The following is a 13818-nucleotide window of genomic DNA, read 5'->3' as shown; positions in this document are numbered from 1 at the left end:
TTTAACTTTATTTTTAAGGGCCTGCTGCTTATTTATCCTTCACTACTGTTCAAAATTTTTAAACTTTTTTTGTATTTATCAAATTATCCCTCTAAACCCTAATTCTTATTAGTAAATTTTAGAAGTACAAAAATATTTGAACGAATTTTAAAAAATTAATAAAAATATTTTGATCAATTATAAAAGGCATTAAAATAAAATAGATTTATACGAAATTCCCAGTATTTTCATTTTGTCCATATCCTCTTTTTCTTCCGAACTCCCCCACAAAATTTTAGATTCGAACAATCCCACGAGATAAAACCAGCTTTTACAGTTATACGTTTGTATTTTTAACTCAAAATTTTTCAAGAGTCTCAGGTCTGAGAAGCGCACCCCTAGTAGAAAATTTTCAGACTCAATCTCTCATTGTACTTGTGTACAAAATATTTTTAAAAATTTTTAAAAATTTAAAATTTTATAATAATAAAATATTTTTAAAATTTTGAGGGCCACAATAATAGACATTATTCGAATTTTTAATTATAAAAATTTCTTGCGTACAAAGAAACGGGTCCTCGGAGCAATTTACACGCGCCACATTTGTCGTGGTGCGTTTCTTTTGGCGGTCCAGCGTAGGCCCCACGGCGACAACAACAAGTACAGGACTTTTTTACAAAATAACACTCTAAAAGTTTGTAATTTGCGAAATAACTCGGTCAAATTTATATTTGACAAATTAACCATCTACCGCCGTATAGGAACCACGTAGCAATTCTTTTCCAAACACGGTGAACGTCGTCATAATTTTTAAAATTGTACATAGATTATATGAAAAATAAAAAAAAAGATTGTTAGAATTATACGTGGATTATTAGAATTTTTATTTGATTCTTAGTATTGATTATTAGAATTTTCAAATTTTTAAAATTATATGTGATTTCTTCAACGGTGAATGATTCACTGTCTTTGTGAAAATTAGAAAGGCAGTGAAGCGTTAACCGTCTTTACGAAGGTGGTGAATTGCTCACCATTTTTAAGAGAAAATTTCAACATAGCTCCTTTGTGGATAAAGAAGGGTGTTTTGTCAGAAAAAAAAAATATTAGGATTATTTATTCAATTAGAAAATGTTATAGGGTGGTTTTGAGAAAAAGTCCCAAATACACTGCACCCGGCTCGGGAACCTCGCACACTCATACTTACGCTGCATCGAACACCCCCTCATTTTAGAGAGAGAAAGCGCCACGAGAGGAAGCGCTTTTCCTCTCTTTTTCTCTCTCTCGCTCCCCCCTTCGTGTTCTCATCCACAATCCCCTCGAAAAATCCCTTCCTTGGAGCTCGATTTCGCCCTAAATGCTTCTAATTCGAGCTCGATACGGGCGCTTTTGAATCTGGGTGAGTAATTTTGCTTTCGCTTTTGATTTTGATTCAATGAATGGAATGTTTGTGGTTAATTGTGGTTGGATTTGAAATAGGCTCAGTTTGTTTGTAATTTAGGGTTGTTGTGTCGGTTTCTGAGTGTTTATTTCGCACCGAAAGTGGAGAATGGTGAAGTTGTTCTTCGGCTGTGATGTTTGGTTCGGCTGTAAATCAAATTCACTCGTAACTAGGGCCGTTAATGAGCTGAACACGAGCTGGCGCGCTAAAATATCGAGCTAAAGTATTATGCTTGTGCTCAGCTTGTTTATTAACGTGTGCCGAATACGAGATGACTCGTGAACAACAAGTTAGATTACCGTCCCTATTACAGAATGAAAAGTTAAAAGAAAATTAAAAACTTAAAATTTTAATCTAATAATTAATATTCTCAAAATAAAGGTCTCTTTATATTTGGGTTGGCCTAAAATCCAAATTGTAGAAATTTGTGTGTATATATATAGAGAGAGAGAGAGGGAGAGAGAGAAAGAGTGCTTTCAAAAGTACAGAAATTTTCGTGCTTGTAAGTTATTTCTGATGATAGGACATCAGATTCGACGATCAGCTTCGTTAGGCATAATTTCCGCTATTGGAACTATCTAGAACTCAAATTTCATAATTTTTTGACATCATTAATCAAGTGATCAAAAGGTCTCAAAAATGACTATTTTAACCGTCGATGTGGCACGTTTTTAAGTTCAACAGTGTAGAACAATTCAAATTATATGAAACTTTAATAAAAAAATTTTATTTAACATCAATAGTAAGAGCAATACTTATGATTTGAAATTTGAGTCTTTTATCACTATTTTTTATAAGATTTTTATTTTCAGCCGTTCATTTTGAGGCTATTCGTTCACTAGGCAAATGAAGTTAAAAAATTATGAAATTTAGTTTCTAGATAGTTCGAATAGCATAGATCATGTCTAATGGAACCAATCGTTGAATCGCGTGTTCCATCATCGGAAACAACTTACAAACACGGAGGCCTTTGTATTTTCGAAAGCATAGGAGCCTAGCTCTTCTCTCTCTCTCTCTCTCTCTATAGTAGAGCTATTGTGCTATTAGGAGCACAGCAGTCCTTGTGCTCCTAAATTTCTAACCATTCATCAATTTTCATAGTTGGTTAGGGTGAAAGAGAAATTGTGCACAATAGCCCTACTCTCTCCCTCTCTCTCTCTCTCTCTCTCTCTCTCTCTCTCTATATATATATATATATATATATATAGAATGAGGCTACTATACTATTTATAGTACCGGAGCTCCGGTATTATAGTCTCTTTTTCGATTTTAGGGTGTTCAAATCAACGATCCATATCATTAAATATAATTAGAAGCTCCAATATGTTAAAGGCATTTTATTATAATACTTAAAGAAAAGCACTTTTTTGAAAAATTCTTTATAAGGGCCAAACATGCCTTGCCCCTAATCTAGGAGGTGGAGAATGCACCTTAATTTTGTTATACCTTTGATAGTTTAACTCTTGTTTTGTTCTTTTAGGTTTGCGAGGGTTTTAGTTTGGTAATCATTTTCAACTTATTTGAAATCGATGATCAAATTTTGAGTTGTTGAAAGAAAGTAGGAAGGAGTTGTGGCAATTTAATCGCGAAATTACATTACTACGGCGTTATATTTATGGAAGGGAATATTATCAGAAACATGATTCCCGGAGTATCTAACAGTATGTCGAATCTACAAGATCAACACTTGTACTTGAATGGGTGTCTTTCCCGTCAACAGCAGCAACAAAATCAATCCCCTTATCAAAATTATGCAATTACCCCCCAAATGTTCGATGTTTTGCCCCAGTCGGCGAATCACATGCAGAATGAGTTGGACCACGACCCTACACTTCCAATGATGGTCCACAATGATGGCGATCATGTAAAAAATTCAAGCGAAGAAGATGAAGGGAGCTTCAGAACTGAGGATGGAGATGATATCATACATGGAAAGCAGGCTTCAAAATGGCACAGAATGAAGTGGACCGATGAAATGGTTAAGCTTCTTATAACCGTGGTTTCTTACATAGGAGAGGATTATAACTTGGAATGCTCTAGCATGTCGAAGAGAAAGTTATCCATGCTGCAGAAAAAGGGTAAGTGGAAGCTGGTTTCGAAGGTAATGGCGGAAAGAGGTTGTTTTGTTTCTCCGCAGCAGTGTGAAGACAAGTTTAATGATCTCAACAAGAGGTACAAAAGGCTTAATGATATTCTTGGTAGGGGGATATCTTGTAGGGTGGTGGAGAATCCTGCTCTTTTGGAATGTATGAATCACCTTAGCGATAAGACAAAGAATCTCGTGAGAAAGATATTGAGTTCGAAGCATCTGTTCTACGAAGAGATGTGCTCGTACCACAATGGAAACCGATTTCGTTTAAAAGCTGATCCCGCACTTCTGCAGTCCCTGAAAATGGCTCTAGGAAGTGCAGATCAGCATAATGAAGATGAGATCGACGAAGATAATCAAGGCGGAGATAATGATGATAGGGGGCTAAGTTTTAATAAAAGGATGGTACATGGGGTGGAGTGTAAAAATCCTTCGGTGCCTCAAGATTGTAACAGGACGAACTCATTTGATATGAACCAAGTTCTTGATGAAGGTCTCAAGGGTGATTGGGTGCAGCAGGAAGAGAACTTGCGGTCACGCTCACTGAAGCTGGAAGCGAAAAAGTTGCAGGTTGAGATGCAAAGGCATGAGCTTGAAGAGCAGCGTATGAAGTGGCAGCAGTTTAGTAAGAAGAAGGATAGAGAATTGGATAAGATGAGAGTCGAAAATGAAAGGATGAAGCTGGAAAATGATCAGTTGCAATTGGTATTGAAGCACCAGGAGCTAAAGCTGAGGTTATATCATTGAGAAATTGAAGAAATATTTGGATAGAAGTGTGGAATCTCAGAATTATCAATTTTGGTAAGCGATAGTTATGCATGGAGTCATTCTTACATAAAACCCTTACTTTATTTATGAAAAACAGAAAATTTGCAAGTTGGATGTTTATAGAGTAGGTGATAGCAGTTGCATGCTTCTGCAGTTTAACTTGTTCGGGCTTTAGAGTATGGTTGTTGATACAAGAAAGTTGTTTCATATTTCACAAGAAAGCTTTTTTACTCTTAATTTTGATTTCAAGTTATAATCATTGTGACGCATGGTAAATAGAATGTCCTATCGAACTTGTTCCGGCCACTTATGTTTTAGTCTCCTCGTCTTTTCTGTCTCTAATCAGCTTAATCGCATCGTCGAAGTAATATCGCAAATTTTTAAGCTCTTAGGGCTGGAGCATGTCCGACAATTAGGTTTTTGTTTCCGTTGATTTCGGTAGGTTTAGAGGCCTGCAAAGCAAAGATTAAGGTATTAGATCTTTCTTTCTTCCTTTTTTTTTTCGCGAGGGGGAAAACTCATTGGTATGTTGCTGAAGCAGTCGAAATAAACTTTATGTGTAGTAGGGAGACATCTGAAGCACATAACATTTATTCATGTAAGCTTTAATTTGGATCACTGATTCACTGTCGAATTAATGGCTAGACAGTCTACTCTCTTCCCATTTAAATCAGTAAATTTATTCTCATGTCTAGCATTTGACATTGCGACTGTCTTTGTTCTACTTTGTTGTTATGGAGAGAAATATTTAGTTATTTACTATATCTAGATGGTTCTAGAACCTTCTGGTAAGCGGTAGAAATTATTGATCTAACACACTAGTAGTTATGGCATCTCATGTTTTGAAAATGGCCACTCTTCTTGTTCAGTTCTTTCTTTCCTTACACTTGGTTGTTTTCGCACCTGCGTGCATGTGCGCATAATGTGTGTGCCATGTCTGTGGCTATGTCTGTTCGCATGCGCGCAAATGCGTGCTTTATATGTTTGTGTGTAAATAAACAAACTCTCTCACCTATTTCTTCTTTTGATACTCTTTTATGGCATAACTTTTGCATTCCTTTTCTTTTTATTGTGTTTCTGCAAATTGGTATGCACAATATTTGATGCTTAATATTAAAAGAGAGTTGTATACATGGCATGTTATCAGTTCATATGCAATTATGCATAGCTAATGCTATACATTTGTACCTTTTTTACCTTATTATTATTATTATTATTGTTATTATTATTATTATTTAAGTTTTTATGTTAAAAAAAGATTGGTAGGCAAAGTTATGAATAGGCTCAATGAAATAGCTGTCGTTGAAAAAACTTTCCGTTCAGGCTCTGTTCATATTTAGTTCAGGCTCTGTTCATATTTAATTTATTGAATCTGGTCAAATCTAATCATAAATAAGTAAAGTGAATTATTTTACCAGAGAATTTTTTTAAAATAATTTATGTACTTTGTGCATTTTCTTTTATTAAGAGCTTAAGTTTTATTTTTCAAACTTGTTGCTATGGGTCAACTTAGATTTTGTGAATGGATTTGATGCAAACTATAATTTCCTCTGCTGATATTTGAATTATTTTTCATTGCTAGACCTGGTAAGCCGGCGGGTTGGATAAATAACGGGTGAGTAATTATATCCGCATGTCATGTGGGCATGAAGAAAATTTATTTATAAATTTTTGGATAGCTAACATCTTTACTCATACTTGCCTGCAAGCAAGGAGGTATGCGGGCCGATAATCTGTAAGATTTTTTTTTTTAAAAAAATTTCTTGCTCCTATACTTATCAAATGCAAAATCTATATCAATTATATACAATGGATAATATAAAGTCTTAAAATGCATATATTATATAATGTGAAAGTTTTTAATCATTTTAAATATTTGTGATACAAAATTAATTAAAATTTTCTAATTTTAGACTCAATATTATAAAAATAAACCACCAAAATTTAATCTGCAACCGTCACTTTAATAGTTGAATATATATTTTTTAATTAACAAAATATGCGAGGGTATCCTTTGGTACCTCTTGGGTTACCTAAAATATCTATAATTTAATGGATATCTATCTGATTTATTCATAATTTTTAAGATAAGAAAAATTAGTACCATATTCATAAATTGGTGGGTTACTCAAATTTACTCGCGGATATGGATAGATATTGTCGGGTCTACACATTGTCCATGAAATTCTACTTGTAATAGCTGTCACATTTACCTAAGTTTTTTGTTGCGTATAAAATTCCACTAAAAATATGCTGTCACCACCAATGCATCAATTACAAGCATAATCTACAGGATCTTATGCCTCATCAACCAACCCAATAATTGTATAAAAAATAAATACATTTATTTATTTTAAATAAATTTTCATATTTATTATTTATATTTATGTGCACTGTAGTCGTGCCATGAGCATTTATGTAGTGTGTCCCACGAAGCAAACTCTCTTTCTCTCTCTTATAAAATAATAAAAGGATTTTTTTTTTTTTTAAAAAAGGTAAATTGCTCTACTAGTTCCTAAATTTTTTACTTTAGTTTTATTTTAGTGCTTGAATTTTCAAATTTGACATATTAAGACTCCTAACTTTTGTTAAGTTAGAGTATTAGAAAGTTTTTGTAAAATTTTATTTTTAGTTTTTGAAATTTTAAATTTCACATTTAAGTCTCTGAACATTTATGTTCATCTACATGTTCATGCATTACGAATTTATTAACCCTTTATCTAAAGGCCAATAAATTTATGATGCATTAATATAGAGATTCATCAGGTGTAGTAATAAAATATCATCTACCGTACCGTTTGGTTCGGGTATAAACAAGAACTAGCTATTACAGAGATAGGTACAAGTATAAGTAGGGATGCAAACGGGGCGGATCTGGGGGCGGGAGACCCGCCCCGACTAGCAAAAATCCGCCCCGCCTCCCGCCCCGAATCCGTGACGGGTTAAAAAATACATCCCATAATCCGCCCCGCCTCGTAACCCGCCTCCCGCCGGCGCCCCGAATCCGCCCCGCCAACTAATATTTTTTATAAAATTATAATATTATTAATATTTTGTAAAATATAAATTAATAATTTTTAATAATATTATATATTATTTAACAATTTAATGGTAAAAATTAAAAATATGAATCACAATTCAAATAAAATTCAAATGTTTCAATTACATTAGAAATAAGAGTAATAACTTTTTTGTATTTTGACTTTTTTGTAATATATTATTTTTTTTAGAAATGTTTTTTAAAATACAAATGATATTCGGGGCGGATTCGGAGTGGGATCATGGCGGCGGGCGGCATTCGGGGGCGGATTCGGGGCGGGTCAAAATTATTTCCGTTTCCTGCCGCGAATTCGTCTCGGATTGTAAAACTTGCCCCGTTTCCTGCCCCGAATCCGTTTATTTTCTTCCATTTACTTCCCCCGTCGGGGCGGATCGGGGCGGGAGCTCCACCAACCCGGATCCGTTTGCATCCCTAAGTATAAGGATAAGAAAAATAGTGTTTGAATGAAAATTGGATTGTTTTCGGAAATATGAATAATTTTAGATAGTTTTATATAGAAAATGGAGGCGTTGTTGGGGATAACCGAGAACTACTATTCTCGCATAAAAAGTTAGCGTTTGGGTATAAATGGGGGATAAGGGCCTATTCCTATCCCTATCAAATTGTAAATCAAAATAACGACTAAAATAATATTATTTCAAGACTTTAAAGTTAAATTCAAATGTAAAACTTAAAATCTATGGACTAATAACACAATTCACCCAATAACAGTATAAATGTAAAATCACATATATTCTTTATCAGGATTTTGTAATGAACACAAAAATACACATAATTTCCCCTTTTTTTTCTAAAAATAAAAAATCTAAGTTTCTCCAGCTCAATTTGATCTTTTTTTAGTATAATTTGGTGTAATTAAAATTGTTCTCTCCTTATTTTAGATGAGATATACCTGGGCACGGTCAATGCCTTAGAAACAACTGCTTATAAAATCCTCTATCAATCCCTTCATCATTCCAATTGGTTTATATTTTCTCTCTTTATTTTCTAATTCTGCGTGAGGTAGAGAGAGAGAGAGAGAGAAAAAGATATGGGGGCGTGCGCGACGAAGCCGGTGACTAAAGAGAGTGAGGTGCCTCTCCCCGCGGAGGAGGAGGCGAAGGTAGAGGCGGTCGAGAACAAGGATAAAGAGGTAGCGGCGGCAGAGGCAGAGAGCAGCCAACAGTCTCTCAGTACGCTTTTGTCACGGGAAATCGAGGTTAGTTTAGTTGACACAAATATATGATGATAAATCCATTCTCTAAAACTTTGAATTTGTAGTTAATAGCTGCAACACTCGAAATGAGACGTCGAGCCATTTTCATAAAACGAAAAATATCTTGTGCATTTCTTTGAAAGAGCTCTACTCATTTAGCATTTTTGCATAAGCTCCAGTTGGTTTGATCAAACGCGAATTTGGGAGCTCTACATCTATATGGATTGGATCAGGCCCAATTAGTTTCGCGGGCCAAATATTTTAAAAAAATCCATTGGAATATGCTACATGGGCCCACATTTTTCAGGATGGATAGATTGTTTTGCGGTAACGAGGGTATTGAGCAAGTTCGGTTCAGGTAAAGAGCGCACTATCGAGCGAATGTTTTTTTTTTTTTTTTGAGAGATCGGCAGCACGCTGCTTATTTCATTTATTTCATTTAAAAATAAATTTAACTAGAAATGTGAATCAACTAGGATTTGGATTTGGGACCTCGGGTACCAACCATCAAGCTCTTTGCCACTTGCATTAGGGACGGTCGGTGATTGGTTAAAAGATGTTATTTTAAATAAGATGTACAACGCAGATGAAGCTTTCACTATGCAACTTCTTTGAGGGTGTACATGGTTTGATTCCGAACCGAACCAAACCAAATAAGACTTATTTGGTTCAATTTTTTTTTTTTTGAGAGAGATAAGTAGCACGCTATCTGCTTCGTTTATTTTATTTGAAAATAAACTTAGCTAGAAATGTGAATCAACTAGGATTCGAACTTGGGTCTCGGGTATCAACCATCAAGCCCTTTGCCACTTACTCTAGGGACGGTCGGTTTAGACTTATTTGGTTCAATTTTGAAATTTACTAAAATTCGATTTTAGTTTCTGTTCGGTTTGAATATAACTTTTAAATGAACAGAACCGAAAACCAAATAGTAATATCTTTTTACACCTTTTATCTAAACTATTTGTTACAATTTTATATTTATGTTCAAATATTGATCATATATCAACACATTTTTTAAAATCTATGTTTATAATAAACTTTTTTGTCTGTGATTTCATAATAATTCAATTTTTAATCTTAATTTTTTTTATAAATTCACCAAAAATGGAAAATTTAAAAATTAATTGCAAAACTGAATCAAAGCGAATTAATTCGGTTTGGTTTGGATCGTTTGTGAGTATAAATCAGTTCGAAAGCTCAACTTGTCTGGTTGAGGCTTATGTGAAATAAGTAATTTTCTTTAAAAACTTATAAAACTTTCGAGACATGTTTGGTTCGAAATGGGAATAGAAATCATAATATACAAACATTATAAGGAATTGCGGTAAAATCGATCTCTTACTTTATTTATTAGTCGATTATAGGAATCGGAATCAGAATCAACTTATTACTACTGTTTTCTTGAGAAGAGATCAATTGCCTATAAAACTAATTAAAAACATAAGTTTATAATTAAAAATATAAAATTAAATTCAATACTCAAAATTTAAAATTTAAATCTAAACTTCAAAATTAAGATTCAAATTTAAATTTGAAATTATGTTTCGAATTTAAAAATCTAATACAATTTTTTTCTTCACAATTTGAATATAAACTATGATTTAAAATTCAGTTGAATTCAAAATAAAAATAATTTGCAAAAGATTAAATTCTAATTAAAAAATTTAAATCCACTATCTAAATTCATAATAAAAAATAGAACCCAAATTTGAGTTCACAATTCGATGTTAAATTGAATTCGAATTCGACTTCGCAATTCAAATTCAAGTTCAAAGTCAAAATTAACTAGAACTAAATTCAAATATCGAGCTTATATTAGAATTTAAATTTGAACTTAAGAAACTGAAAATTAAATTTTAAAAATTCATAATTCACATTAAAACTATAATTTAACCTTAATTATTGTTTATATTTATATTTATAATTAATTTGTTAGTGCCAAAAAAAAAAAAAAAATTCTCAATCCCTCGGGGAGTCGTAGTTGACTCTCGCCTCTACGCCTCTACGGTGGAAGTCAATTTGTGGGGATTCGTTTTTCCCAGAATGAAAATTAATTGAAACATCAATAATAGAACTGGCTCATGAAAATTTTCATTCCAACTCTCAAATCTTTCAAACTAATTAAACATTTCCGTAATGTCAAAAAATATTAGTCTTGCACAGAACACAAATTAGGATCTTATCTTATCCTACGCATGATCTTGAGCGATATTCGAACCTATTACTCAAACATTTCCTATGCTTGATTCTCTAGTTTTAGCCTCCTCATCTTGTTTAATCATGTAACTCCTTTTCACCTGTTTGTGTCTAATGTGAAGGATTATTCATCTGTGGATCGAAATATATAAACGCTAACCAACTATCCTAAAAATAAATATCGATATAAAGGATGTATCCATCGCACTTAAAGACTCGGTCACAGTATTCACGGGCTTACACTTAACTCAATCTATCTAAACGTTAGGTCAATTGTTGGGTCCTTTATCGTTAGATTTATTATAGACCGCAACCCTATTTAATTTATTGAATTCACCAAACTCAATCTGTTGTCACAGAATAAAAAGTTGGATCTATTTTAACCAATAATAAATAATCAACATCATCCAGCAACTAAAGCTTTTGCCTTGAGCTCTAGCCCTTTAACATTTAAAGAGTGTTTTAACTTGTTACACTTAACGCTGTCGCCGAATCTATGCTTCTAAGTCGTGAACTTTGAATTGATGTGGGGTAATGTAACGCAATGCGTACTCAAAACCTAATATTTTGATATTATAATAATAAAATTACATGAATATATAATACTTAAAAAAAATGGATGTCGCAGGTGGAGGTGAAGGAAACCATAGCACCTGAAGAACCAGCTACAGCAGAAGCCAAGAGCGCCGAACCTGCAGCTACCAAAGTCGTCGTCGTCGAGCCCGCGAAAGCCAACGACGACAAGAAGCCGGCCGAGATGCCGACGGAACCTCCGAAGGAGAAAGCCGGCGGCAGCGACGACAAGAAGGAGAAGCCGGCCGCCGTCGCCGACGTTGCCGTCTCCGAGAAGAAGGGGGCAGATGCTCAACTCCCCGTCTCTGATTCATCAAAGGTCGCTTGAACAGTGTTTGCACGTTGCGTTGAGATGCGTGCGCGCATATCATGCATGGGCTTGCATGAACGTTGAAACACATATACGTAGTTTCTTCAACCTTCATATTCTTTTTTCTTTTTTTTGACCTTTTTTTTTGGGGTACAGTGATTGTTGAAGCTTGACGTTGATTATCTTTTCTATTTAGCTGAATTATTAAATGAACCATCAATCTCGATACAAGTTTCCTCGCGAACAGAACAGCGAACCATATTATACATGATGCTATACATATATATATATATATATATATATATATATATATATATATAGAGAGAGAGAGAGAGAGAGAGAGTTGTGCTGGTATACTTATGAAAGAACGGAGGCCTCCATGCTTGCAAGTCGTTTTCGATGTTCGAACTTTCAAATCGACGTACGGCTCGTTAGAGTTGATCTAGAGTATTTGAAGTACCTAGAAAATAAATTTTATGATTTTTCAATATCATTTGCCTAGTGATCGAAGAGGCTCAAAATTAATAATTTTAACGGCCGTGGTGAGCCAGTTGCAAGTTTAACGGTGTAGAAATATCTAAATCACATGAAATTTTGATAGAAAATTCTTTATACCATATAAAACAAGATCAATAATTTTGATCTAAAATTTTAATATCATATCATCATATTTTGTAAGATTTTTATTTTCAGCCGTTGATTTTGAGCCATTTCGATCACTAGGCAAATGATATCGAAAAATCGCAAAATTTATTTTCTAGATACTTCAAATACTCTAGATCAAGTCTAACGGAGCCGATCGTCAAGTCGAAAGTCCGAACATCGAAAACAAATTGGAAGCACGGAGCCCTCCATGCTTCCATAAGCATCCTAGCCGCACTCATATATATATATATATACATATATACACACAGAGAGAGAGAGAGAGAGAGAGAGAGAGCAGGATCATTGTACTATTAGGAGCAAGTTTTTATACTCCTAAGTTTTTTATCATCCATCAATTTTGATGGACGATTAGGGTGAGAAAAAGAAGATAAAGTAATTAAAGAGAAATTGGATATTTCAATTTCTCTTCTTTTTAAATTTCTTCCTAATTTCTCTTTCCTCTCTCATCCTAACCACCCATTAAAATTGATGAATAGTTAGGAACTTAAGAGTATAAGGCCTGCTGTACTCCTAATAGCACAGTAGCCCTTCTCTCTCTCCTCTATCTCTCTCTCTCTCTCTCTATATATATATATAGAGAGAGAGAGAGTATTACTACTATATTTTTATAAGTGTAGAGTTCTTGGTATTCATAAATTATTTTCGATAATAGAGCTTTTGAATCAACGATCTACTCCGTTAAATATGATCTACAGTATTTGGAACTTCTAAAAAATAAATTTCGTAATTTTTCGAAATCATAATAAAATCCATCAAACAGGCATAAAATGGACAGTCAAAATCGAACGACATCCTAAAAATGGATTATCAGATCCTTGAATTTAACATCGAAGTTATTCTTTATCTACATAATGAATAAAATTTTTCATAAAAAATTCAACCGATTCCAATTTTTTTACGCTGGTAAACTAGCAACCATCTCATACCGTGTCACGCCCCGGATGTCTCGTTCCCCGGGCACGCCGACAAATCCGCCGTATACAAGGAATTTTCCCTGTATACGAAGCGTCAAAAGTACCTGTAAATATACAATACTACAAACAGTAGCATAGAGCTGCTCAATATACAAAGCTAAACAACTGAGTTTCATATACATAGTCCAAATCCAAAATACAAAGCTACTCGCACCGGCGAGTTAAACAACTATGTACATAAACTCTAAAATAGCAACTACCTGCAGTAGGGGGGTGCCTCTAGCTCTGTCAGTCGGGTAGGGCTCTACCTCGCGACGCCCTTGCCTCGATCCTGATCCGCGGAAGGCGCAGTAGCCGAAACCTGTGGCTCTGCAAAACATAGGTAACAACTGGGCGTGAGAACTACTGTAAAAACAAGTAGTCCTCAGTGGGTACCGCCCAAAACGACATCGGTCACCCACTAAGTCTACAGAAGGGAGCAAGGATAGAAGGAAAAGCAGGAAGTACACTCTATCGCTATCATCCACTACACTATCATGCTCTACATTAACCGACTGTAGGAAATGTCAAATCTGACCCAATCCAATTGGGACTGTAAACATACCCGTCCCTGGGACTGTGAACAC

At 34.4% G+C, this 13818-nt stretch overlaps 2 protein-coding genes across 2 annotated transcripts; both read left to right on the top strand.

The window, feature by feature from the left end:
- On the top strand, positions 1172–4591 carry LOC109718207. Its single transcript, XM_020244299.1, has 2 exons — positions 1172–1375; positions 2898–4591. The coding sequence occupies exon 2, from the start codon at positions 3033–3035 to the stop codon at positions 4251–4253; it is 1221 nt and encodes a 406-aa protein (XP_020099888.1). The 5' UTR covers positions 1172–1375; positions 2898–3032; the 3' UTR covers positions 4254–4591.
- LOC109721767 lies at positions 8252–11820 on the top strand. Its single transcript, XM_020249548.1, has 2 exons — positions 8252–8533; positions 11358–11820. Exons 1-2 carry the CDS (start codon positions 8366–8368, stop codon positions 11628–11630), a joined length of 441 nt encoding a protein of 146 aa, XP_020105137.1. The 5' UTR covers positions 8252–8365; the 3' UTR covers positions 11631–11820.

The sequence above is a fragment of the Ananas comosus genome, linkage group 1 (genome assembly GCF_001540865.1).
Source record: "Ananas comosus cultivar F153 linkage group 1, ASM154086v1, whole genome shotgun sequence".
Classification (NCBI taxonomy): Eukaryota; Viridiplantae; Streptophyta; class Magnoliopsida; order Poales; family Bromeliaceae; genus Ananas; species Ananas comosus.
The sequence above is the reverse complement of the archived record's forward strand: the minus strand, read 5'-3'. Positions and strand labels throughout refer to the sequence as shown.

Coding starts and splice junctions, on each gene's coding strand:
- LOC109718207 (XM_020244299.1), top strand. CDS start 3,033: ATGGAAGGGAATATTATCAGAAACATGATTCCCGGAGTATCTAACAGT.
- LOC109721767 (XM_020249548.1), top strand. CDS start 8,366: ATGGGGGCGTGCGCGACGAAGCCGGTGACTAAAGAGAGTGAGGTGCCT. Junction 8,534..11,357: donor TTTTGTCACGGGAAATCGAG/GTTAGTTTAGTT, acceptor TGGATGTCGCAG/GTGGAGGTGAAGGAAACCAT.